This window comes from Camelina sativa, chromosome 4 (genome assembly GCF_030686135.1).
Source record: "Camelina sativa cultivar CO46 ecotype springtype chromosome 4, ASM3068613v1".
In the NCBI taxonomy this organism is placed as follows: domain Eukaryota; kingdom Viridiplantae; phylum Streptophyta; class Magnoliopsida; order Brassicales; family Brassicaceae; genus Camelina; species Camelina sativa.
The window spans coordinates 28,039,799-28,066,395 of NC_141883.1; the positions used below are offsets into that span (position 1 = coordinate 28,039,799).

Genomic DNA, 26,597 nt, shown 5'->3' on the forward strand with positions numbered 1-26,597 from the left:
GAAAATGGTATGTTACGTAAGAATCCCTATTGGTAAAATCATTTTAGATAGAAATACATTGCAAAGCATTTAGTAACTTGCCGCCAAGAAAAGGCATTGAGCAACTTAAGAACTTATCATCAGATGCTTGTTATTTCGTCATATCATCTCTAATAGAAAATGTTTTCTGATGATGAAGGAAAACTAAGAAAAGCTTTCTCGAAACGTATAGAGAGAAATTAGATTTCAAGACTCATGCATATTTATTATTTTCCGTTTTATTAGTAGTATGCTCAATACCTAAATTTAGTGATACCACGTGGGACATTGATGTGGCCTCCATATAATTTACCAACTCATAGGCATTTATTAAGTAGCTTGTATTTACTCTCACCTTTAAATGTATATATACGATTTTCTGAAACCTAGACTTATTTCTACTTTAAAAGAGATGAAAATAAACCTAAACCGCATTATCTTTTCTGTCAAAAACCAAAAAACCTTTTTTTTCAAATATAATTTTTCTTTTCTTTATGAAGATATCCTTTTTAAAATAATAACATACCAAAATGGTTATATAAAAAAAACATCAACAATTTGTTCTTTAAATTTGGTTGTCAAAAAAGAATAGTAAATAAAATGGGGAGGGAAAAATATTGTTTGCGGTAGGAACTAGGAACCTACATCAGTCATTACCCAAATTTCTTGTTTATGTATATCTCTCTCTCCCTAATTTCTTAGATTGTTTGATGAATTTACTATTTGATAATTAGACGCACTTAGTAAAAATAATTATTTTTTGATCAAATGTAAGAAGAAAAGGTCTTACCTCCTTTAATTTGTCCCACCTAATTGATCTAAATGCTTTGACAGCTCCGTCAAGCCATAATTCTCAATCATGCCGTGGTCATATACCGAACTCTCTGTTTTTTTCTCATTGGCTTGCCCAAAAAATCAATATCAATATTTAACATGTTCGGCGTAGTGACGTTTAGCAACCACTTTCAACGACATAAGTACGTAGATGTTGACGGTCGCAAATCGAAACGGTGGTAAGAAAAAGAAAAAAACAAAAGGGTTGATCGAAGTTAAACTCAAATGTAATTGACACGCACGAACGAGTTCCCCAAACTATGGTATCCCGACAGAATCTTTTCATGTAGCTTCATTATGAGCACTTTGACTTAACAACGAGTTTACGTTACAAATTGTGGAGAGGAAAAAACAAACGGAGCAAAAATGAAGAACAAAGAGTTAAAGCATTCTTCTTAACATATCTGCTGAGTTTTTAGGAATATGAACATTCTTATAATTCTAACATTTCTATGTGAAATAACATCTTATGTAATCATCCATTTATGTGCTTAATTAGTTTTCCTAATACCCTATATAATTCTAGCTAATCAAATTGTACTACACCAATCATAAACAAACCTCCGCTGAATCATGTGCAAAACCCAATTTATTACATACTTTCTAACCATAATGCTTCTTTTGGTGAGTCTACCGGTGTCATGTATTCGGCATCTATTGTAGACAAAGAGTAATTACATGCTTTAAACTCTGAATCCAATCAATGATAGTAGGTTTGAAATTTGTGGCAACTATAATATAACTGTTTTGTACTTTGGCTTTCTTGTTGTTGTTGTTGTTGTTGTTGTTGTCAACAACTTTATAATTTAAACGATTCAGAAAATTCAAATCAGAGGTATAACGAAACTTGGTTTTATACCTGCTGACTTATGAAGCTTTTCGAACGGCTAGGATAGACTAATTGTCTGGTCTTTGGATTTGTGGGCTTTACAGTAATTGGGTTTGCGTTGTCATGTACGAACCTTTTATTGTGAGAGGTTGGGCCGAGAGATCGTTTTCTTTGCGGAGGATAATTCTTATCTTTAATTTTTTTTTTCGTGTAAAATTGAATTAATAATGTGTGCTATTATACGGTCACCAATTTGTAACGAATCATTTACATTCAATGTATTGCTAGTGGGACTTGGATATGCCCGGTTGTTAAACAATGACAAATTTTAGTAATGAAAGTGAAAATGACCTACAGTTGCCATGAACATATTTGGTCGGTTACAACAATCCATCACTATATCAAGATTGGTGCAATATAGTTAAATTTAAGTGAGTTTTTTTTTTAGTGTTTATATGGCTACAGATGCCCTTCAATTTCATTTAGAAAAAAAGAAAGAAAGAAATGTCTATAAGGCAGGAGGGCCCTAAAAGCAGGAGGGCCCTAAACAACATATCAGTGATGGAGGCAGCGAATAGTATTCCAATTTTTGAAGAAAATGAAATAGTCCAGGCAATTACTGACTATTATCAACAAATCTTCACCTCCCAGGAAGGAAACCGAAGGAAAGTGGTACAGGAGGCTCTAACTCCCTGCATAACAGAGGATATGAATGCAAAGCTGATTGAGATACCTTCAAGCCAAGAAATAAAAAAAGCATGCTTTGATATACATCCTGATAAAGCCCCAGGTCCGGATGGCTTCTCAGCTTGTTTTTTCCAATCAAACTGGAGTACAGTGAGTGATGAAATAGTTGCCGAGGTCCAATCTTTCTTCATCACTGGAAACCTACCACACAAGATCAATCACACCCATGTTAGGCTCATTCCCAAGATTACGGCTCCTCAAAAGGTCTCAGACTATAGACCTATTGCATTATGCTCAGTATACTACAAAATAATATCCAAAATACTGACCAAAAGACTGCAACCAATCCTCTCGTCGTGCATATCTGAGAATCAATCAGCCTTCGTCCCCCAAAGAGCTATATCAGACAATGTGTTTATCACACATGAAACCCTGCACTATTTGAAAACATCAAAGGCAAAAGAGAGAGTGTTCATGGCTGTCAATACAGACATGAGTAAAGCATATGATCGTTTAGAATGGGATTTTATCAAGGCTGTGTTGGAAAGGATGGGTTTTCATAGACAATGGGTGCAATGGATGATGCAATGCATAACAACAGTTTCCTACTCTTACCTGATTAATGGACAAGCGCTGGGCTTAGTCACACCCCAGAGAGGCATTCGCCAAGGAGACCCCCTATCGCCTTATGTCTTCATTCTGTGCAGTGAGGTACTTACTGGTTTATGCAATCGAGCACAGGAACAAGGCAGTCTCCCAGGGATCAAAGTTGTAAAAGAAAGCCCCCGCGTGAACCATTTATTATTTGCGGATGACACAATGTTTTTCTGTAAGTCGGACCAGAAGAGCTGCATGAAACTGAAGAATATCCTGCAAAAATATGGAGAAGCATCAGGTCAACAGATCAATCAAGATAAATCTGCCATCACCTTCTCAGCAAAAACAAGCAGGGAAATAAAAGAGCGAGTAAAGAGAGACTTAGCTATACACAAAGAAGGGGGTCAAGGCAAATATCTAGGCCTCCCAGAGTTGTTTGGTCGAAAGAAGAAAGACTTGTTCACTCAAATAGTGGACCGGATAAAACAGAGAGCTATCAGTTGGTCTTCCAGATTTCTCTCGATGGCAGGCAAAATCACACTACTGAAATCTGTACTAACTGCCATGCCAACCTACACTATGTCTTGTTTCAAGATTCCAAATTCACTATGCAAGAGGATCCAAGCTGCACTTACCAGGTTTTGGTGGGACTCCAATACCGGAAAAAAAAGAAAATGACCTGGATCTCCTGGAAAAAGATGTCAAGATCATTTAAAAACGGAGGATTAGGGTTTAGAGATATCAAAGTGTTCAATGATGCCCTTTTGGCAAAACAAAGCTGGAGACTACTTACCAAACCGGGAAGTCTACTTGCACGGGTGCTAAAAGGCAAATACTTCAAATCCTCATCTTTCCTGGAAAGTGAAACCCCAGGAAACGCATCTCATGGATGGAGAGGAATCTGTATAGGACGCTAGCTACTAAAGAAAAAACTGGGCAGACTAATAGGTAATGGGGAAGATACCTCTGTATGGTACAGTCCATGGCTATCACTCACATCCCCCTGCAGGCCCATAGGGCCCCCTACGAAACTCAACCAGAACTTAAAGGTATCAGAACTTATCCTACCAGATACAGGACAGTGGAATTTGGATCTTATCCGCACTGTTCTCCCGGGTTATGAAGAAGATATCAAAAAGATAATTCCAAGTACCTTAGGAGCAGCTGATGAATGGGCGTGGCTTCCACAAAACTCCGGAGTATATACAGTTAAATCTGGATATTATGAAACAATGGCAGAGAGAGAGGAAGAATATCATATCAATCACCCATATGTTGTGGATGACTTTGATTGGAAAGCTCTCATCTGGAAGAAGGAAGTATCACCAAAAGTCAAAATGTTTCTGTGGAAACTAGCTCAAAACGCCTTACCAGTGGGAGAGAACCTCATCCACCGTCAGGTGGTCACAAATGCTTCATGTCCTCATCGCGGGAGCCCTGTGTCTGAAATCCACCTCCTATTCCAGTGCCCCTTTGCGGAACAAATATGGACACAAGCCCCGCTCTACCCCCGGATTCAGCCACCAACCCTCAACTCCATTCAGGAGGGTATATCCATTTCTGTTAAAGCGACCTGCCTCCCCCCGACCGGAATTAGGGCTGGTCCACTATCCCCATGGATCATGTGGGCAACCTGGACAGCAAGGAATCGTTTAATTTTCAATAAAGAAAAGCTGAAACCAGGAGACGTCCTATCTATTGCGATTACCCGAGCTAAGGAATGGCAGGAGGCGCAATTTGAGAAATCAAAACCACTTACCAAGACACGGAAGTTGGTCCCGCCTGCCCCAAGAAACTCAAACCACCGGATCTGCACAGATGCAGCATGGAGAGAAGATGGATCAGCAGGTTTAGGATGGGAGATAAAGAACCCTCAGGAAGAACCAATCTGTGAAGGGTCTTCTTCAGCATCGCACGTCGCCACACCGTTGGTAGCCGAAGCTTTAGCAACTCTGATGGTAATCAAAGTTGCGATTGCATCGGACCTCACATCGGTATCCTTCGCTTCAGACTCGCTAACCCTTGTCAAAGTTATCAACAAAGAGATCCAAGTCAAGGAACTCTACGGGATTCTACACGACATCCTGAATTTATCCACTGCTTTTGCTTCTGCTGTTTTCTGTTTCATCTCTAGAGATTTTAATCGTCAAACCGATGCTCTGGCAAAAGAAGGCCTGTTGGCCGGTCTAAATTCTGTTACTTAATTGATTGAATGAAAATCTGGTTTAGTTCAAAAAAAATGTCTATAAGGAATTGCCTTAAGCTCTTTTGATGAAAATTAATAAAATAATAATAAGAGGAAATAAAAAGTTAGCAAGTAAAGTAGCCCAAAGGGAAAATTCAAAAAGACTGTTTAAGCCGGAAGCTCAGGCTCTTATCTTTTCCATTCAATGTCTGCCACCTCCTGTCTAATCCAATCCACTCGTGCAATTTAAGTAGGAAAATATAAAGACATACAAATCTAAGATATTGTAAACAGAATCGAATGGAAGACAAAAAAAAATCAATCAAGAAAGTGGAAAATGGCACTCTCTATTTTATAATCATTTAGACAAAATATATTTTCTCGTTCATTGTTAAATGTTTCGGAGCAGGTGTAAATAGCCTTCCAAAGAAGTCTCTAGTGTAAAAAAAATAATAATGAAGTTCGTAAACTTACGTGACATACTGACATGTGTCAAAAATAGAAATCTTTAGGAATTGTCCGGATTATTGTAAACATTATTTTTAGTAAGTTTTTTTTTTGCTTTTCTATTGTTCGAATCCATTTTTGGAAGTAAAAAAAAGGCTAAAAACTGAACAGCAATAAAATAAAATTTTACCAAACTGGTAAACGTTACCAGCTTTCTAATCAGAATGAGATCATCACGTCGTTCGTTGATAAGTCAAAACAATGGAGCCGGAATGAATGTACATACATACATGATACATATGCATGTTGTAGTAAACGAAGTATTAAATTAGCTCTGCCACGTGCCTTTTGTTTGTTTTTGAGATATTGACTCTCCCTTTGTTCTCTGTCGTTTGATCTTTTTCCCAAAATGTTTTGCTTCAGTTCTTCTGCAGGTCGTTAAAGTCCGTTCACGAAGTCTCGAATACAACCGTTAACAATGACATAATCGCCCCTTGGCTTTTAACCAAGCGACCTAGAGATGAAATGGAATACAATGGGGGCATAAGGTAATTTCTAACATCAAATCATTTGTTGTGTTACGATCGTATGGGTCCTCAAGAGTTACTTGTGTTTTTAGTGGGGTCGATTTGGGATAACGTCAAACATATAGATTCCAAAGAAAAGATAAGGTATAAGTTCTTACAAAAAAAATAAAAATAAAAAAAAATCTAACAGATACAAGTGTCATTGGATAACTTTACTTACCAAAACCAGGACATACAGAAACATCTATGAAACTAAAAAATATCATGAGATTTATGTTAACATTCAGTTGTATGTAGTTTCTATGAATGCCGAAACTACTTAGGGAGTAGTATAGTATGTTGTCACTTTTGATAAAAAATTTGTAGAAATTTATCAACTTAATATTTTTCTCAAAGCTTCCCAGACAATCATGAAAAGGGTTTAAGAATTATTAGTACTAAAACTTTGAACATATGTGGAGTATAAGAGTCCCCACTCACCTACTACTCTAAAAGACGAAAGAGCACATTTTATTCTCGACGAGAGCTCTTTTCTTAATTTCAACTTCTTTTTGGTGATAATGTGTTTTAATTTCAACTTCATAATATTATTTTGCGGTTAACATCCGTCAACCCTACAAAGTTAACATTACACAAAACACCGCTTTTGTATTAATGGTCCTTCTTTTCTTATCCCTTTGTAATGGATCTTTAACAAACCAAAAATAGCTTTCCGTTCATTTTATTTTATTCTCATAACTTTGGAAAAGGAAACCCAGCCTGTGATTAGGTTTATTTCTTTTTCTCTGAATACTGTATACGCTTCAATAACGTCAGACTTTTATAAGTACTAAACAAAATTAGGAGAAAAATTAAGACTAGGCTTTTTGTTTTGAATTCTAGCGTGTGTGTGTGTGTGTAAATATATAAATGATTTTTCTTTTGTGTGAGGTGGATAGGAATTTATTAGAAAACGAAAGGTGGTGGCCTGATGCTCACATGAATCCAACTAATAATTCAAAAGGGTCTTCGTGACCCATTGAAATTCTTCTCTATCTTTTCTTTAAGAACCATTGAAATTTTTACACAAGAAAGCAGGTGTCTCTTTTTTCTTTACTTCTTGTTTTGTAATAAAGACTTTCATTATAGCTGTTTTGATTAATAAAAACCGTTCATAGAACGACACATTTATCATGGGTTGCGAAATTTCTTATCAAATGGTATGCACTCCTATAATTTAGTCGGGCGCTTCAGCTAAATTATCACACCTAACTATAATCGAATACTTCATCGAAATATGTGAAAATCCGACGTAAAATTGTAAACTGTATTAACTCTCATATCTAACACTAACACGGTGTTTGACCAAAAAAAAAAAACTAACACGGTTCTACTTTCTAAACATAAGAAAATTAAAAAAGCGTAAATAAAGATAACGAAAAGGTAACAAAGATAAAATACGAGCTAAATACCATGGAATAAGATTTTATCCTACGAAGGTATAACCTCACTTTGTTTCATGTCGAGTTCATTAACTCCCATTATCAATGAACGGCTAATTTTGTCAACTATATAATGTCCTTCATTTAATTGGTCTGTACCATTTTATGGATTAATGTACCTCGTTCTGGAATTTGTTATATATATCTATGAACGAAAAATTCAAAAAGAATTCCTCTGATTCCTTTCCTTCTGCCATATATAACAGATCGATCTATAACTTTTTTTTTTCCAAGTGGAACGTAACACAAAATATTGATTGAGCACAGAATTATCTACGGTCGGTACGTATAGAGAGGAGTGGAGAGTAAACAAGATTTCCACTTATTTACTTTAACAAAGAAAAAAAAAAAGTTTTCCACTCATTTATTTTGTTTGGCTACATGTAATGAATTGTGTAGTCGAGCGACGAATTAAATCCAGACATATCTCACGTGGTGTTGTATCGGGAAAGTTAGGCATCTGACATTAATAACACAAAATTATGTATTTTATGAATCTGCTGCAGCACTGTTTCTGAATTTTAGTCTGATCTGTGGGCATTAATTTATGCAGTTCGATTCTTCTTTATTCTTATGGTAAGATATTTGTGAATAATGATGATTCTTCATTCATTTCATTCGCACTGGTTTTGTTTAATTGCAAGGTCGCGTTTAAAATAAGTGTGTGAATTACTATTAAAAAAATAAAAAGGATTATGTACTTTTTAGTATTCTCTCAGGGTCAACAAACTCAAAAGTTGAAACTACGCGACCTGAAAAACTCAAAAGAGTGAAAAAAAAAAGAAAGTCAAAGATCGAGTTCAAAATCTTACAAATACGAGAAAAAATAAAAATAAAAATAAGAACCACATTTAATGAATACTTCAATGATCACTTGTTCTTATATCTCCAGCAGGGAAGCTTTACGAATGTTTCCCTTTATGTTCAACCAGTAATTATTACAGAACTTAGCATTAAACCAAAAAATTACTACTCGAAATATTTATTGTCTCACTTTTAACAGAGGAGATCGGTGAAAGATGAGAACATGGGCAAAATAAAACGATGAAAAAAGTTGTTCAACTAAAATTAATCTTTTTGATTGTTTGAAACTGAACCACATATTTTTTTTCTTTTTAGTGTTTTTGTTTGTGCAAATCGCAATTGTTAATAAGACAAGATTTATCGTTTTTTCATGATCATTAATAATTCCATCAACATTATATAATTATGTCGAAACATTATTTCACCTTCCCATATTTTTGCAGTCAAAACCATACTTACATTGATAAACAAAGCTTTAAAAGCATAGCCAGCCTCTCTATCATGGACATGAACCGACATTACATATCATTTTTCCAGTAATTTCACTTTATTGTAAATGACAAGTTGTTCTTATGAAACAATTTTTTTACTTCAGAAATTGAGGGGTTAGGAAAGATTCAAATTTTATGGTTGAATTTATTTATGAATTTTCTGTTTTAAATAAATATCGAAGTTACAAATAATAATATGTTTTTTTACTAAATTACTTTAAATTTATTCTAGATTTAAAATTTTCCAAAACTTCAGTTTTACCTTAATAAAGGGAGGCCGAAAAGTGAAGGTAAGATTAAAGTTGTAGCATGTAAGGTACAATAATCACAACTGCTTCATGCTTGGTCTAAAGATATTATCATGCAGACTCATGATTTTAGTTACCGCATTAGTTTCATGTTAATGTAGTGCACCATGGAGCCCCTTTGAACTAAACATGTTTCTGAATCATCATCCATCTTTCGACATATCAGACAGTATATAATCTAATTCTTCACCTTATTTAGACACATATTGTTAAAAAGATTTATTTTCTTAAGAAATTTGTTAACTAGATTTGTATTTGACATTGGAAAGAGCTTCCAAAGTCAACTTTGTATTTGACGGTTAATATTTGTCGTTGGACGGTTTTGACATTGTAAACTTATTCGTATCGTTGACCTGGCACTTTGATAAATTTAATCGAGTACACATATATATCTGGACCTATACAGTGGCTTAATCGCTTTTTTTTTCTTTTTTTTAACAAACTGGCTTAATCGCTTTGGTTGTGAAATTTTGGGTTTATAAATTGGGTCGGAAGTGTGAAAACGCTCTCGTTTGTCGTGTTAAGAGAGAAACGAGATGGAGCACATCGGGAACGTTACGCCGGCTGGTGTCACCTTCGCACCTAGTATATGTTGATTTTGGACCGTAACTACAAGTAGAAACATCTCCTAGGGATTTAGCGAATCACTTTTTCATTCCACTAGTTCTCTATCAATTTACGAGTTTTTGTCTCAAGCTACTTTGTGGAGTATACAACGAAAAAAATACGGTGTTATAAATATTTAGTTTAAAACTATCAATATTTATTAGTTGTAAATCTGATTTTTATTTTGAAATATAAAATTCATCATTTTAAAATTAAGGAAATAGATCCTAAAAATAACTATGACGATGGATATTAGTTTTAAATATAATTCAGCTATAAAAATTGAAGAAAATGACTGTAAATAGGTTTCGGCTGGTATGTTAGAAGAGATATATTTTTTCTTATGATCTCATTGCATAAAAGCTTTTTTATGATAAAGAGTAGCCTTTATTCTTTTGAGTATTATTTTTGGGTCAAATTCTGTTGATCTAATATAACTTAAGAAATCAAAAATTGAATATATTTTTGGGTCAAATTCTGTTGATCTAATGAATTCGTTAGAACTAGATCATTAGAGCATTGGTCAAAGAATGTTAAAAGTAAAATCCTTGGGAAATTTTAGGAAATCATTGTAAGTTTAAATGTGTCATGTTATAGGTGTGCCATGGAGAATCTACGATAGATTCAAAAGTTTTGTTGACTACTCATTATCATATAGTTCAAACAAAATATTCATTAGAACCACTCAAAAAGCCAATTTAATAATAAAGCAAGAGAAAAATGATAAGATGTTTGTTTCTTGGTGTCGATTCAGATAAATAACATGCACAAGCAAACAATTTTTCCAAACTAAAATGATTTTTCTTGCTCTTCCTTGTCGACAAACTACTTTATTTTTGGAATGGCATAGAGTTACAAGTCTGAATATATATCTTATTTTCTTACTTGTAAAGAAATCTATGAAATTTAATTGTTTCATTAAATATCCATGTTGCTTATAAAAAACTATTTGCGTTAAAGAACAAAGAAGCTTCAAAAATTGTAACTTTGAATGATTAAAAATTTGGCCATCTTCACAGAAAAAAAAAAAAAAAAATGAGAGAATTGGCCAACAAAGCTGTAGTGGAATCTATTAAGGATTCGTATGACGATAAAAATAATGGACAGAGATGATGTGTCGACCCATACCAACAAAAAAGAAGATATTTCTCACTTCTAATTTCAAAAAACTCAATCAAACTAATTGAAACAAGTGAAAAAATTCATCATATAAAAAATTGTAAATGAGCTGGAATATGTTTTGTTTAGAACAAAAAAACTAGATCAACTAGTAATGGCACATCTTTGATGATTTACTTATTAAAACACAGTAGAAACCATTCAATACACTTTTTTTTAAGTGGGATGTTTTTAAAAATTAAACAAAAATCACTTTAGAAAAAACAAATACAAATAAGAAAAGTTTATCTAAGCACATGGAATCATAAGTAAAAACTGGTTGACACAAAATAAAGAAAAGAAAAAAAAAATGGAAAGGCCGCAAAAGGGTAGGGTCAAGTGAAGGGAGCAGAAGGGAACAAGGTCCGAAATTTGATCCCCGTTGGAAAGACCATCCTCTGCTCTCCATATCCTTCTCCTCATCATTACTTCTCCCACTCCTATATCTCTTTCTCATTTCGCACACACACCTTGCGTAATTAATTACTATATCTCTCCATCATACCCCCCCCCAAAAAATAGTAAAAAAAATTTATAATACTATAAGACTTTTTGTAGTTACTATACAACTCAATGTGTACTATTCTCTGGTGCAGTACCAGACTACCACCATATGCAGCAACCAAAAAAAAACCGTTTCCTTTTTTATGAATAGAATAAGAGTTCTATGTTGCATCACATAGTTATCATTACATCGTTATGTATTGTTGAAATCTGGTCGTATATTCGTCTAGTTCTGGGAATACGATATAGCTCGTTCCTGCTAGGTTTGTGAGGTGGAACATAACGAGCCGACAATAACTGAAACATTCATTCGGTCTTAGATTGGTGGTAAACACATCAATTGTTAAAATCAGTGAACTCATTGGCCCGAGGGTCTTTTATTGGTTTCAAGTTTCAACAAACATGTGTCTGTGTCTAATTTTCAACACCACTTGTTTTCATTATTCATCCAAATGCAAGTTTCTTAGCAGACAATTAGGAAGTTCACGAAAACCTTCTTACACCTGATTTATAATGACGTTCAGAAAGTGTGGTATATATTGTTACTAGAAATGAACCGGATTGTTTCATATGACTATATCATTGGATTATACATGTTAGATCGTAGATCGATGTATATTAGTATTATACTATATTATTACAAATTTTATCTATTATATATCTGAGATAAAATCTGTAAAATATGTAGAATTTTCTTCTATATAAAAAAAAAAACGTAACGATACGTTTTATAAAATAAATGTAATATTGTACATTAGAAAGGGGTAGTTTCCAAAATTTGCCACAATATTTAGTTATGTTGGGCCGTGAAAGCAACCCGCACCAATCCGACAAAACCCGGGTCGTGAGAGACATACGTAGCTGCTTTTTAATTTTAAAATTAATTAGTTATTTTTATCTTGTATGTTTAAAAAATCTACCAACGGAGTCAGGAAAATAAGATAATATGGATGGTAAAACAAACATGCGAAAGTTACTATTTACAGACTACAATGATGTGGTACACTGGTGCATGTCTTTTAATCGCGAATGAAAGGCTCTTTCAATGAAATGTTTTTCAACTACTTTGGATGTTGTTTGCTTTTGCATCGAGGAGAGGTGTTTCTTAAATATGCAGATATGCGAAAACCCTACGCATGAGATTTCATCCAAATCCAACATTTACATGTCACAAGTTGAGTGGCTAATTTAATGAACAAAAAATTCACCGCTAACATTTCTATATCGGTCAAAACTATATCTTAAAAAGTAATTAAAATAAACCTGTTAGTCATAAAACAAGATAAATCATTTATAACTTATAAGATTTGAAAATATATCTCTAACAATTGTTGAGACAAAAATCTGAAATAGAATAATAAATATGTTTTTGTTTTACAAGACAAAAATAGATATGGTCCGAAATGCTCGAGTTATAAAATAATATATATTATATATATGTGCTTTGTGTTGATAGTATTAAAGCCATCGCCTGATTATATTTGTTTATTGGTCCCCGATTTATCTGTGCAAATATATGACTTGAAAGAGACATCTATCGAGCGGATGTGAACTTAATAATTGAAGTTTGCTCAAAGTTGAAGTTTGCTCAAATCATTTAATCACAACTCGGCCTACTGAATAAGGATTTCGATACCTCTTAATGAACAGAGTGTAATACAATAACGTGAACTCGCGTATTTTGTACTATTAACTAAGACCCAAGCCACACTAAATAAGGGATTTGGCAGATCTGACTTGTAATAATTCTGCTATAACATATACTATATGAGATCGATTTTTATTGAAATTTTTTTGTAGTTATTAAACACTGCAAATAATTGTTTAGTGTTGGTGGCGATGTGGCTCCACCATTTGAGCTTTTCTTGTGTAGTCTTCCCCATGTGACCAACGATACGAGTATAGTGTTTATACAACCAAAATACTAGTTATTATATATTCATAATTTCAAAGGCATCTCACTAACCAAATTTAAGGATTTTATAGAATTAAACACGAGTAAAGATTCCCGAGATATGTCTACATGAGAAATGGACCCAATCGATTTGATAGCTACGTTTTCAAAAGGATTAATATACAGTTGATGTAATATAGTACGATTAGATACTTCAAATCTTGGAAGAAAAAAAAAAAGAAATCGAAGGAAAGCACAATTTTTTGTTAACGATCATAAATTATTCAACAAGACAATACACTAAAATGGCGGTGATAGCCTATGACGCACCATTTAGTAAGGAAATTTGTTTGTTTTTATGTACTTCATTATAACATAGTCATTACACGTTATTCACAAACTTATAATTTATAAATTATACCTCTTTTTTTGTTTTTGTAGATTATCCTGAGGGTGTTACAAAATTACAACATAATTACACGTTATTCACAAAATGAATAACAAATTGTGAGAAATCGTCAAAAAGAGGTGCCCATAGAAAGTGAAAGATAAAAATGTGAACAAAAAAATGGAAACTATTTGACCTGAAAACATAAAAATAAAAATGTAGGAGAAAAAGGAATGGACCTACTAGCCGATAGGAGGCTCAATGGCAAAAAACGTTCGATAAAAGAAAAAAAGGCATCTTTATAAATGATGAAACGGCGGCGTGTGGGGGCGCAGGTGTTCATAGTGCGCATGTTTCTTTTCTTTTGCAAAAGCCTTAAGCCTGTGAGTGACTTCGTGGAGGGTCTGATTCTGGCTTAGCTTCGCTTGGCTCATCATTTAGGCTCTGAGTTTTTAGTCTCTTGGTTCATAGATTCTCGAGTGTTTTGGTTTCGGCTCCCAAGCCAAGAGCTCTTGGGTTCAGACTTCAGACTTTCAAATTTTCAACATGTTTTTTTTTTTCAATACTTTTCCACCTGATTATTGATATCAAATCGATGATGGATTGGAGTGTGTGATGACCACCAAAAAAAAAAAAAAAAAATCGATGATGGATTGTGCAAATCAATAATAATTTTGATAAGATAGAAAAGAAAATTCTGAGTGCAATGAAACAAAATAATTTTCGACGTTTCTGCATGCGTGATCAGAATTGTGCCTATACATAAACAGAATTAGAATAATAAAATTATTATTAGTTTTTTATACAGAAATAAAATTTAAGATTAAATTTCTCGATTAAAACATATCATTTAATCTGAAGTTCATATTTTGGCTTAATTATTGAACCCTAGCTAGAGTGATATTTATCAAAACATTTCTAACGTTCTTATAATTAATCATTGTTTATAATGACTGCTTAACAAACTTATAATTTGAGTAGGAAAAAATTCATTTCCATAATTCATCTCAAATCTGCATTTTATATTGATTATTGCCATGTTTTATTTATACTCTTTATAAACAATTATTTTGTAATTTAGTTTAAGTATATAATATCAAACATATCAAAACTATAAAATATTTTGTAAATAGTTTCTCTTAGCTACAAGATGGAGCGATGGACATATTGTGGAAGTGGTAGACAATATGAAGTAGTTCATATTTAACCGTTCAATATTTTTTTTTGTCGACCAATCTTTTAACCGTTCAATAATAACTATTGAAAATCAATGCCTTCAAAAAGATTTTTCTATTTTGGAATAGAAATGGAGCCTGGAGGTGAGTTTAGAGATACTTACTAGAGGTTCTAATAAATAAATAAATGAAGTTTTGAGTGCTTGGAAATTCAAGTTTTATTTTTCATCAACTAGTGAAAATTATAAATTTATATTTTTATTGCGTGAAACAAAAGCAAAAACAAGCAACTCGTTGGGTAAAATGAAATCTGCAGTTTCTGCACCAGATTAAAGAAGACCTGCAACATTGCCGCCTTTACATAAATACACACACTAGATACATAGGCTCTCTGTACCTTGTTAGTATAAAATATCTCACGTCGGAAAGATGCGAAAAGATTAACTAATATATAAATGGTTAAGCCTCTTTATTCATTGCCAATTGGTTTTGAGTTAGAAGCCCACAGTAAAACCCAAATTTAATATGGTATCAGAGCAGGTTGTAATTGGTTTTGAGTTAGAAGCCCACAGTAAAGCCCAAATTTAATATAGTATCAGAGCAGGTTGTTTCTTGGACCAACTTGTGGATGTTGTTCCCACATATGCCCATGCTTCAGATGGTCATGCCTGAACGTGAGAGGGATGTTAGTGTAAAATATCCCACATCGGAAAGATGTAAAAGAATTAACTAATATATATTAGGGTTTCTCCATTCATTGTCAATTAGTTTTGAGTTGGAAACCCATAGTAAAGTCCGAATTTAATATCGCATGCACCAATATATCTCTTTTGGTAAACGATATTTGTTTAAAATATTATCCAAGTTGATTAAATTTCATGGATACACAGAGTTGTTTTTAGTTTTCTGAAGTTTCAATAAATAGTCAAATTTTCGATGTGTACGTAATAATTAAACCGTTTCTTAGATATAATATGATTTTACGATAACGTAGCCAATAATTAGAGATTATGGCTAGTGAGAAGTGAGAATTCTGAGAGAAATTAAGGGGTTTCAAACCTTTTAAGCAGATGAACAAGCAAGTTACAAAACTTAGAAACAAAGGTTGTCATACTAATATTCATACTGCGTGCGAATTCGTACAATGCACATCCGTTTATTTTTATTTTAATGATAAAACAACATCATATTATGTATGTCCAATTTTCTTTAACAAACCAAATGTTAAAACTCATAATAATATCTTAAAACTCATATAGATTAGTACCTACCTACCCTTGACCTTACGAATATAGTATCCTAAAATTTATAACACATGTATCACGGAATGGCATTGTAGAGTTAAGAAAAACAAAATTACTATTTCTTTCTACTCAAACTCTAATCTGTAAGCAGTAGTATCCAATTATTTCTTAGTATCATGTATTTGGCGTATACCGTAGTGTAACCAATTGTTTCTTAGATGGGAAATGAGTATTTGCAAGCTCATGATCACTGAAAACACAAGCCTTCGGCCGATGATCAGATAAAGATCGAATAATACTTACTGTAACATGGAAAATCTAATCATATTTTTGATTAACAAAAGACTTTGAGAGATTTCCGAATCTAGAAGCTACTTAATAACAAATTAGGGTATAATTCTTAAAACTTTTCCATGGACCGTTATTTGTAAATTTATATATTATGCGAAGGATTATCTTTGTTTTCTTCTAAAAATCTTAGGACCTCAATCAAACTGCCCCATTTAGTCCAACTAGATTAAGTAAGTAATAAGTACTCTATTAATTTAGTGGTTGGTCATACAATTAGACCTAAATTTGTATTCCTTCTGGTAACGTGATTACGTTTTTATTCTTAAAAGCTGATGGTGCGAATTGTAAACCATGCAGATTATTATTGATTTGTCCATGGTAGTTTTATTTGATACGATGTTAAACTTTAGTACTAGTATATTAATAGATTATCTAAATGTAGATATAGCTGTTGTTACAAAAGAAAAATAGAGAGAGATACCTAAATGGCTAAATCTAGATATGTTGCCTATAAAAAAAAAAGTCAATAACTCGTCAAACTTTAATGTGTTGCATTATTTCCTTTTTTCAAATAATGACACAACTTATGATTTTAGTAGTTGATATGTATCTCTACCTTTTTTTTACAATATAGACGATTATTTTATTGTATTCTGAAACCCATATGGTTGAACAAATTACTATTTTATTTTTATTTGGTTTTGGGTGTGGTCGAACCCGGAAATTCTGGATGTCAATAGTCAGATTAATAATTAAATGCGGAAACGTAAGAAAAAGTGTTAGATGCTACCGTTACCTAAAACAAAAGTGAAGTTAATGGTGGTGTGATTTTACAGCAGCTGTTTTTAATCTCTTTATTTTTTTTTATATAAAAGAAAAAATGAAGTAAGAAGTAAAAAATGGAGAAAAAGAGAGAGAAGAGAAGAGATTTGGTAATATAAAAAGGAGAGGGGGGTGAAGCCCGAAGCATCTTATAGTATTTTTAGTACCTTCATTCCCTTCTTTTGCTCAGATCAAAGTCTTCTCTCCCTCTCTCTCTCTATCTCTCTCCTCTACACATTTCTTGGTTCTCTTTTTTCTTATGCTCTGTTTTCTTTAAAGACAGAAGAGAGAGAGAGACAACTGAGTGTAACAGAGTACTGAAAAGAAGAACCGAGTTAAGAGGAACTTAAAAGGGACAAAAACCAAGTTTTGGTTCTTTCTTGCTTCTGATTCCTTCCTTCTTCTCACCTTCTTCTCATTCTCTTAAAGAAGAAAAACGTAAGTCACTCTCTCTCTCTCTCTCTCTCTAACTCTCTGTCTTTATTACTCTGTCTTTTACCTACTAAAGAAGAGAAAGAAAAAAAAACGTGAACAAACAAGAATTTAAACACTCTGCTTTTTAACCGTCAATTTTAGTTTCTTGAAAATTATCATCAAGTATGAGAGATCTCTCACACTCTCTCACTCTGCATGCTCTGTTTTTATCGTCTCTGTTTTAGCTACTAACGTAATTGATTCATCTCTCTCTGTTTATTTTTCTCCTCTTTCTCAGATCTAGAAGAAGCTAACAAAGAGAAAAAAAAATGTCGGAAGGAGTAGAGGCAATAGTAGCGAGTGACAACGGAACAGATCAGATAAACGGAAACAGAACAGGAAAAGATAACGAAGAACACGACGGTTCAGGCAGTTCCGCCCTAAGCAATTTCCTATGGCACGGTGGTTCTGTTTGGGATGCTTGGTTCAGCTGCGCATCTAACCAGGTAAAATTCCCAAAAACAGAACCCTTAATTGAAAAAGATTTAAAATTTTCGTATTGAAAAGATCTGATGAATCTTTTGATGATGGTTATCAGGTGGCGCAAGTGCTACTGACGTTACCGTACTCGTTCAGTCAATTAGGGATGTTGTCGGGAATAGTACTTCAGATCTTCTATGGTTTACTCGGAAGCTGGACTGCTTATCTCATCAGTGTTCTCTACGTCGAGTACAGAGCTCGTAAGGAAAAAGAAGGCAAAAGCTTCAAAAACCACGTCATTCAGGTCCCCCCACATAAATCCTCTCTCTCTCTAATCAAAATCACTCATAATCATAATTACCATTTCACTAATCTTTTTAAATATTATTATTACAACAACAGTGGTTTGAAGTACTCGATGGATTACTTGGTACATACTGGAAAGCAGCAGGACTCGCATTTAATTGCACTTTCCTCTTGTTCGGATCTGTTATCCAACTCATTGCTTGTGCCAGGTCTCACTACTTTCTTAATCTCTCTTTCTTAATCACTCTTTCATTATACTACTACTACTACTTCTTCAAAATCATTAACAAATAATGAAAAAAATGATTGGTTAATTGTGCAGTAACATTTATTACATAAACGATCACTTGGACAAGAGAACATGGACTTACATATTCGGCGCGTGTTGTGCAACCACTGTGTTTATACCGTCGTTCCACAATTACCGTATCTGGTCATTCCTCGGCCTTGGTATGACCACTTACACTGCTTGGTACTTGGCCATTGCCTCCATCATCCACGGCCAGGTAAAATTCTAAATTAGTATATTGTGTTTTTTCACATTTATATTTATAAAGATCACTACACTGTCGTTATCATATTTATATGCTTTGTAATGAAGTGACAGTATATGCCTTCATTAAAAAAAAAAAGAAGAAATTCGTATATTTTTCTCTTTAAGATCAGGGAAAAAGAATTGTTAGAATTATTCCCTGCGTCTAAACCCAAATTTGTATTTTAAAAAGTTTAGGACTAGGACAAAATTAGCACTCTCATTAATATTCTCCTAATCGAATTTGTTTTTGTTAATTATAGACGGAAGGTGTAAAACACTCAGGTCCAACAAAGCTAGTGCTTTATTTTACCGGAGCCACAAATATTTTGTACACCTTTGGAGGTCACGCGGTTACTGTGTAAGTTTTATCTCTTATCTCTATTCTTTTCATATCTTAATGATTATTCTAATCTAACATCCAAAATTTTCATTTTTTTAAATAAAAGATCAATTAAATTCTGTCAGACATAGTTGAATAACTACTATTTAAGCTTAAAGCTAAATACTAGCAGAAAAAGTATGATATCTTAAATTGGTGTCATATCTATTACTATTAAATAATGGCTGCTGTATTGTATCGTTTCTTCGCCGCTTCTATTGCAGCTTTTGCCGGCAAATAAGGTGTAACTATTATTACTGTCATGATGATTATCATTATTATTTTTTTCTCCATATCCTTAAAATAGTAGTAGTACTCTAATAAAATTTCTAATCTTCCTTTTATATAAAAAATAAAAGAATAGTAGTAATAATTATTCCTATCTATATAAAGAAATAACAAACACTATTGCTACCAAAGCACTACTACTAGTAGTAGGAATAGTACCACGCTTCCTTGAAATGTCAAATACACCCTTGATGATTGTGGTGCTTCGTTAATCTTTTACTCTTATTTGATTTAGGATTTTAATTATTGAATATTATTAACAGTAACGTTGTATTGCAGTGAGATTATGCATGCTATGTGGAAGCCTCAGAAGTTTAAGTACATTTACTTGATGGCGACGTTATACGTTTTCACGCTAACGATTCCGTCCGCTGCCGCCGTATACTGGGCCTTCGGAGACGCACTCCTCGACCACTCCAACGCGTTCTCTCTCATGCCCAAGAACGGGTGGCGTGATGCTGCTGTTATCCTCATGCTCATTCATCAGGTATTCATTTACATATTTAACAATTTTTGTTCTTTTTCGTTTTAGTAAAATTTCTACCATGACGTTGTGAACTTATTATTATGCAAATGTGTTCTTGGTGCAGTTTATAACGTTCGGATTCGCATGTACGCCGTTGTACTTTGTTTGGGAGAAAGTGATAGGGATGCATGACACAAAGAGCATTTGCTTAAGGGCTTTGGCTCGGTTGCCAGTCGTTATACCGATTTGGTTCTTAGCTATTATTTTCCCCTTTTTCGGTCCCATCAACTCCGCGGTTGGTGCTCTTCTCGTTAGCTTCACCGTCTATATCATCCCTTCCCTTGCTCACATGCTAACATACCGATCTGCCTCCGCTCGTCAGGTATTCATTTTGTACTACTCGTAGCTTGATTGATAACAATCTCTTGAGTTAACAAAGGTTTAGATCTATAAAACAACTTAAAAAAAATGTTACTACCAATTATACTCCAAAGTTGAAGAGTCGGTGGAGGAATATTATGGTTGTGGGTAGGGTTGTGAATAGTTATTGACACTGGAGGGCAAAAACGACTTGTGTTAGAAAGATAGATGGGGTTCAGTGTTCCGTATCTTACGGAAGATAGGATCATCACCCACATTCCTTACTGGCGTCCCCTCCAAATATTTATTATTGAGTTGGTTTCAGCTCATTCTTCTTTTTCTATATGCTTACATATAGAGAAAATTAAAAATAGTAGTATATAACTTATGGTTAGGTTAGTATTATTAGTAAATACTAAATAGTAATTGACCATGACTTCTTTTTTCCTTTTTCAAACCTGATTTTATGATATTAACATAAGAAAAAGAAAAAAAGTAGAGGAAAAGGGATATTTTGGGAGGAAAACAGGGGAGAGGAATAGGTAAGAGTCATAATCATGAATGAAAAGGAGCTGTACAATAGGGACTCTGTGCCTAACATTAATCTAAAGTGAGAGTCTGAGTATGACAAATCACAATCATGTAAATCTCTCTATCTCATGGGTCAACAAAGCTTTGGATTTTGTCCATTACTATACGACCAAAACCCACAAACACTTGTACACAATCATGTAAATCTCTCTTTGATGGTTCTTGATTATTATTTTTTTGTTTTGGATTTTTCTTGTAGAATGCGGCGGAGAAGCCACCGTTCTTCATGCCGAGCTGGACTGCAATGTACGTGTTGAACGCTTTCGTGGTGGTTTGGGTTCTCATTGTCGGATTCGGGTTCGGTGGATGGGCTAGTGTAACCAACTTTGTTCGTCAAGTGGATACTTTTGGTCTCTTCGCTAAGTGTTACCAATGTAAACCAGCTGCAGCCGCTGCACATGCTCCCGTCTCCGCTTTACACCACCGTCTTTGAGAGATGGAGCCAAGGGTCTAAACGCTTTTGTGGAGGGTTCTTAAAAAATTATTTGTTCTTTTCTGTTTTGTGTTCGTTCGTATACGTGAGGGAGTAAAAGTCACGAAAATAGTGTTCTTTTTACACACCCCTTTTAAATGCGTGCTAAGCTCTTAATTTTTTTTTTTTTTTTTCCTTCTCTTTTGGGGTTTTGTATTTTTGTTTTCACTCCTTAGTTGTTTAATTGAATAGTCGATAATATAATGTAGTGTGTGATTTCTTAATTTGGTATTGTTAAAACCATAGGCAAGTAATGTGTCGTCTTCTCTACTTTTCCTTGGCTTTAGTAACAACACAGAACAGTCATTATATTTATATCTTTCTTACTAAACTGAACACTAATTCTTTTATATCAACAATATATTTACTCTATAGATTAGTTTATAATTCTAACACAAATCATTATTAAGCGGCTCATCACTACATACTAATGATTGTTTTTAAAGATATTTAATTTAACCAATTATGATTCTGTATTTGAAAACAAAAACAGCTGATTCTTGAGTTTTATTAAACTTTCTATTTGTATAAACGACATTAAGTAAATATTTTGAAACTGTTACTTAATGGGAATGTATTAATTTAACTAATGGGAACATGGGACAAGTTGGACCGAGGGAGCCGGTCATCCATCTTTGGGCCACATGGGTGTGTGGGGAGGGGTCGCACGTGGATTCTTCGTCGGAGTCACGTGCCATTATTTACTTCTCACTCTTGTCTCTGATCAAAGAATGGATCAGAGGACCGCTCTTGTCTCTCTTAATAAATATGGCATGTGTTGTTCATACTCTCCCAATCGTTTCATTACCTTCCCATATCATATGCTCTGGTTTCACATGTACTTTGCTCAAAAATAACTATATACTATTATATATTGTGTATTATTAACTAAAATATTCTCGTTTGAATCCAGAGATGATTTCTGTACTTTCCATCTGACTTTTTTTCGTTTCTGACTTTCTGTATCATATAAAAAAAAGATGAAAATGTTTCTTCTAATAGTAATAGCATATATAATTGTTCTAGAGAAAGAAGAAGTGAATGTGACACAATGTGAATGTGAGTCACATATATGCGGATATGGAGTAGGACCCTTTTTGTGAAGTAACTCTGGTTAGTGTGAAGTGAGTTGAGTTCAAACTTCAAATAGTCAATAACTATGTGGCCAGAGATGAATCGTCTATAATTTGTTTTTGTGATTTAAGCCATGTGAGTTTTTGAGACATTTTGTGTTATTTTTGTTTGTAATAGAGACATTTTTAAATTAGTGGAAGATGGACTATCTGGATTCAAAAAAAAATCTGGCTAACATATCAATGATGGTATTTGTTGAAAATAAAATTGTTTGATGATGTATGCAATTAATAGTATTTTCATAAAATATCTCGCAACAATGATTCAATCATGTCTTTTCATAACATTTGACATCTTTCTCTCGTTTTGGCCTCAAATCCATTACTTTGACATATCATTGTTTCTTTAGAGGCATCTTGAGCTGTTTGAAAGTTTTGATGGCTGAATTATCAAAACTCATTTTTTTATTTTTACTATATCCTACACTACACACAAGACATAACCTAATGCGTTATATGAATTTGTAACAGACATTCATATGTTTGTTTCCAATCATCAGCCAAGTTTTGAGAGACCTGAACATGATAAATTGTTTCTGCACGACACAGAAGACCGATGAAATGTTCCACTAAACTTAACTGGTTGGACTAAGACCTTCAATCCAGTCGAGAATACTTCATCAACATGGGACTAGAAACCCCTCTAATATTTCTAAATACGAAATAGAACATTGTCTTATCATGTTCAGGATTTTGAATTACATAGAAGAAACACACCTTTGTTGATGGCCTAAAAGATTCTCTCGACCTCAGATGAAATGGAAGTGACTGGTTCATCCAGTAAAATTCTCTTACTCTTGTTGGGTTTGATCTTGACAAGCTATTTAAGGTACATGAGGCGTAGGGAACACGATCGGGGTATGAGCTTGAGGAGGTATTTGAGGTACACGAGGCTTGGGGAACAAGAGCTTCAGGCGAAAAGCATCCATCCCATTTAAGTAATAGTGGTATAGCCGTTTGGCTCTTATGAACCCGAGGCGCCCATAGAGTGCCAATGCTCCTTTGTTACTCACTTCTGCCTCCAGAGTTACCTTCAGTCATATACATCTTTCCGTTAATTAGATAGCATAATCACACAACCATACTCTCGTCTTGGAATCAGACTTGAATATATGGAACTTGAAGAACAAATGCCACTCAATTGGTTCCAGTTGCAATCTAGACTTACTAGTAGTAAGTTACTACTCAAATCAGAGTTGAGGAATCTCACAGATACAACAGAGAATGACTTGATTATGAGGACTTTTCTAGTAGTAAGTTACTATTCAAATCACAAAACCATACTTTCATGTTGTAATCAGACTTGATTATGAGGAATTTGAAGAGCAAATGCCACTTAGGAGGTTCTGTTTGCATTCTATTTACTACTGAAATTATAGTTAATATATCACAGAATACAAAATTAATAAGTTGGAGACAGGGATTGTTTATTTCAAAATACCATCAGTTACATTCCAATGCGAATGACTATAACGAGTCATGGACTACATACATAAATAATATAATATATGCATACTAGGTGAGAGACTAGGTTTTGTGATTTCCAACTACAAACATTCGTAACATACACAATACCAACGGGTCTAAAACGAATATCGAATGATTCCAACTCTTAGTAATATGATTAACTACTACTCTCATAGGTGGAACCGAACTTCCACACAGTGATCTACAAGCTTTTTCTAGCTAAACAATTAGATGCAATAAGAACACTTGCAATGATCTTTGGAACTGTATCAACTCAGCTCTGAAATTCTACACTATACTAGTATGATAAAAAGGAGGCAATGTTTGAGGACATACCTCTTCACAGCCTGATTCCATCATTGCTTTTATCGATCTTGTGACAAGCTCTGAGGCTGTCAAACACAATGAAAAGTTAGCACACACAAAATCCCAAACTTAAAGAGAGGCATGGCTTTGTAGTGGATCAAAAACTATCAGCAATCATCACAAAAATGTCAGCTATCACTATCCACTAATCCCACTATCAATCTGATTCTGTAAGAAGTTAGGGAGGAGTAGCTCAAATATTACTTACCTATGCCTCGGCCACGATATGGTTTAATCACGACCAACATGGCGATGTATCCTCTGAAAGTTTGTCGATGATCTCCCATCTTACAGACTACGGTTCCTATGCATTTACCTTTGTGAAAGGCCTTTTTAAGAAAAGAAACGAACGCTACTCATAATCCACTAAAACATAAAACTTATGATAAGAAAGCAAAAGGCAGGGTATCAAAAAAAGTACCAGGAAGCAGAGCTGCGGCCAGAGGTAGACGAAGTAGCGGTAAGTAAAGATGGAGTAAGGTTCACTAAGTTCTTGGTCAACAAGAGACATAATCAATGGCAGATGATGCTCACCAGAGTAACTCATGTACTCAATCTCTGCCTCATCAAATTCTTCTTTATCTTCCATCCCTTTCTCCATTGAAACAAGTGAATGAGATCCTGAATCGTATGTATATACTTACAAAGAGAAAGATGAAATTTTTGATCAGTTGTTTATGCAAAAGTCAGAGAAGATAAAGCAGAAACTCTGAAAGAGTGATTTTGGGAAACTAAAACATTTTCTAGGAATCAAAATTAAGTTGTTTTCTCGGATTCTGATTGAGCTGATTGTTTCAAACTTTAAAGTTTAGTGCTTTCATGAAAAACTCTAAATAGCTCAATCAATAGCTGAAGCAAAATCTAGAAAAACACTAAGTAGAATCTATAACAAATACTAAGTAGTGAAAGAGGGTTAGAAAGAGATAAGGGTTATCAAAACTGAAAATTTCAGATACCAATATCAATGGGATGATTAAATAATACTTACCAAGAGCTTGAGCTTTGAGAAATTCGAAGATTCAAGTTACGATTGGGTGATGATGTCTGATAAAGAAGAAGAAGCTCCGAAGAGAAAGCAGGAGGAAGAAGGTTGATGACACGTGACAAGCATGTGTAGGGTTTAGATAGATTTGGGCTTTAAAATAAGCCCAAATAATTTAAAATTTAAGCCCAAATGTTAAAAGATAATTAAAGAGGCTATCCTAAAATCATTTTTGTTTTTAACAACTTCACTACCTTATCTTCTTTCTTATTCTTCTTCTTCCTTGAACACATTCGAAAACAGCAACACGGCGATGGCGTCGCTTATACTCGGAGCTCCTCCGCGAGTCACCGTCGCATTAACCTCTTCACGGTTATCATCTTCTCACTCAGAAACCGCCGGTGTCTCTCTCTCTTGCTTCACTCAGCAGTTCTCTCTCTCTGCTTCCTCACCCAGCTCAATTCCACTCGGTAATTTCTCTTTAACTCTCCCTCCCCAATGTATCAATCTCTCTCTTACCTCTCATATAACGTTAATGGAGTGATTATTTTTCAGTGTACTGTGGAAGAGGTGACCGCAAAACAGCTAAAGGAAAGCGCTTTAACCACTCTTTTGGGAATGTAAGTAATCAAATCTCTCTTCTAAATTTCTTAAATTTTACTTTGCGAATTTCGAAAATTTTGGATTTTGAGTTTTGGGTTTTATGATGTGAATAGGCGAGGCCACGAAACAAGAACAAAGGAAGAGGACCAGAGAGAGTACCGGTTCCTCCAGCACCGCCGAGGAAAGATAAGTTTGAGAACGATGAGAAGATCAAAATCGACATTGACGAGTCTCTCTTCTCTAATTAGAAGAAATTTGAGATTCTCTTCACTTGTTTGTCTCTCTCTCACTGTAATTTTAAATTTGAGTTTTTAGTTCTGATGCTGCGACTCTCTTTTGTTGTTAAAACATCTCTCTTTCTATGAAACAGTTTTTTTTCTTCTGATTTGAGTCTTTTACAAAGGGAAAGTAAAGCAAATATGAACACCTAAAAAGCAAAAGAAAAACAAGAAGCGTTGTTGTATC

The 26,597-nt window shown here is 34.1% G+C and overlaps 3 protein-coding genes across 4 annotated transcripts; 2 read left to right on the forward strand and 1 right to left on the reverse strand.

Moving 5' to 3' along the window:
- Positions 1–17,256: 17,256 nt before the first annotated feature.
- LOC104782246 (auxin transporter protein 1) lies at positions 17,257–21,805 on the forward strand. Of its 2 annotated transcripts, none has more exons than XM_010507122.3 (9): positions 17,257–17,728; positions 18,003–18,210; positions 18,303–18,488; positions 18,587–18,699; positions 18,813–18,996; positions 19,286–19,383; positions 19,972–20,179; positions 20,283–20,540; positions 21,309–21,805. In XM_010507122.3, the coding sequence occupies exons 2-9, from the start codon at positions 18,034–18,036 to the stop codon at positions 21,540–21,542; spliced, it is 1,458 nt and encodes a 485-aa protein (XP_010505424.1). In that variant the 5' UTR covers positions 17,257–17,728; positions 18,003–18,033; the 3' UTR covers positions 21,543–21,805. The 2 variants fall into 2 exon arrangements, with proteins under 2 accessions (XP_010505424.1, XP_087367084.1); XM_087510958.1 differs by having other exon boundaries at positions 17,475–17,887.
- Positions 21,806–23,330: 1,525 nt separating this feature from the next.
- On the reverse strand, positions 23,331–25,658 carry LOC104782247 (N-alpha-acetyltransferase MAK3). Its single transcript, XM_010507123.3, has 5 exons — positions 25,536–25,658; positions 24,969–25,186; positions 24,756–24,876; positions 24,518–24,573; positions 23,331–23,745 (listed from the first exon to the last, which is right to left on the reverse strand). The coding sequence occupies exons 2-5, from the start codon at positions 25,146–25,148 to the stop codon at positions 23,539–23,541; spliced, it is 564 nt and encodes a 187-aa protein (XP_010505425.1). The 5' UTR covers positions 25,149–25,186; positions 25,536–25,658; the 3' UTR covers positions 23,331–23,538.
- An 88-nt stretch (positions 25,659–25,746) lies between these two features.
- LOC104782248 (small ribosomal subunit protein bTHXc) lies at positions 25,747–26,517 on the forward strand. The gene is made up of 3 exons (XM_010507126.3): positions 25,747–25,999; positions 26,085–26,149; positions 26,246–26,517. Exons 1-3 carry the CDS (start codon positions 25,843–25,845, stop codon positions 26,378–26,380), a joined length of 357 nt encoding a protein of 118 aa, XP_010505428.1. The 5' UTR covers positions 25,747–25,842; the 3' UTR covers positions 26,381–26,517.
- The last annotated feature ends 80 nt before the right edge of the window (positions 26,518–26,597 follow it).

Coding starts and splice junctions, on each gene's coding strand:
- LOC104782246 (XM_010507122.3), top strand. CDS start 18,034: ATGTCGGAAGGAGTAGAGGCAATAGTAGCGAGTGACAACGGAACAGAT. Junction 18,489..18,586: donor TCAAAAACCACGTCATTCAG/GTCCCCCCACAT, acceptor TTACAACAACAG/TGGTTTGAAGTACTCGATGG. Junction 20,180..20,282: donor TCCTCATGCTCATTCATCAG/GTATTCATTTAC, acceptor TTCTTGGTGCAG/TTTATAACGTTCGGATTCGC.
- LOC104782247 (XM_010507123.3), bottom strand. CDS start 25,148: ATGGAGAAAGGGATGGAAGATAAAGAAGAATTTGATGAGGCAGAGATT. Junction 24,877..24,968: donor GGCCGCAGCTCTGCTTCCTG/GTACTTTTTTTG, acceptor TTTCTTAAAAAG/GCCTTTCACAAAGGTAAATG. Junction 23,746..24,517: donor TGGAATCAGGCTGTGAAGAG/GTATGTCCTCAA, acceptor ATATGACTGAAG/GTAACTCTGGAGGCAGAAGT.
- LOC104782248 (XM_010507126.3), top strand. CDS start 25,843: ATGGCGTCGCTTATACTCGGAGCTCCTCCGCGAGTCACCGTCGCATTA. Junction 26,000..26,084: donor ACCCAGCTCAATTCCACTCG/GTAATTTCTCTT, acceptor ATTATTTTTCAG/TGTACTGTGGAAGAGGTGAC. Junction 26,150..26,245: donor TTAACCACTCTTTTGGGAAT/GTAAGTAATCAA, acceptor TGATGTGAATAG/GCGAGGCCACGAAACAAGAA.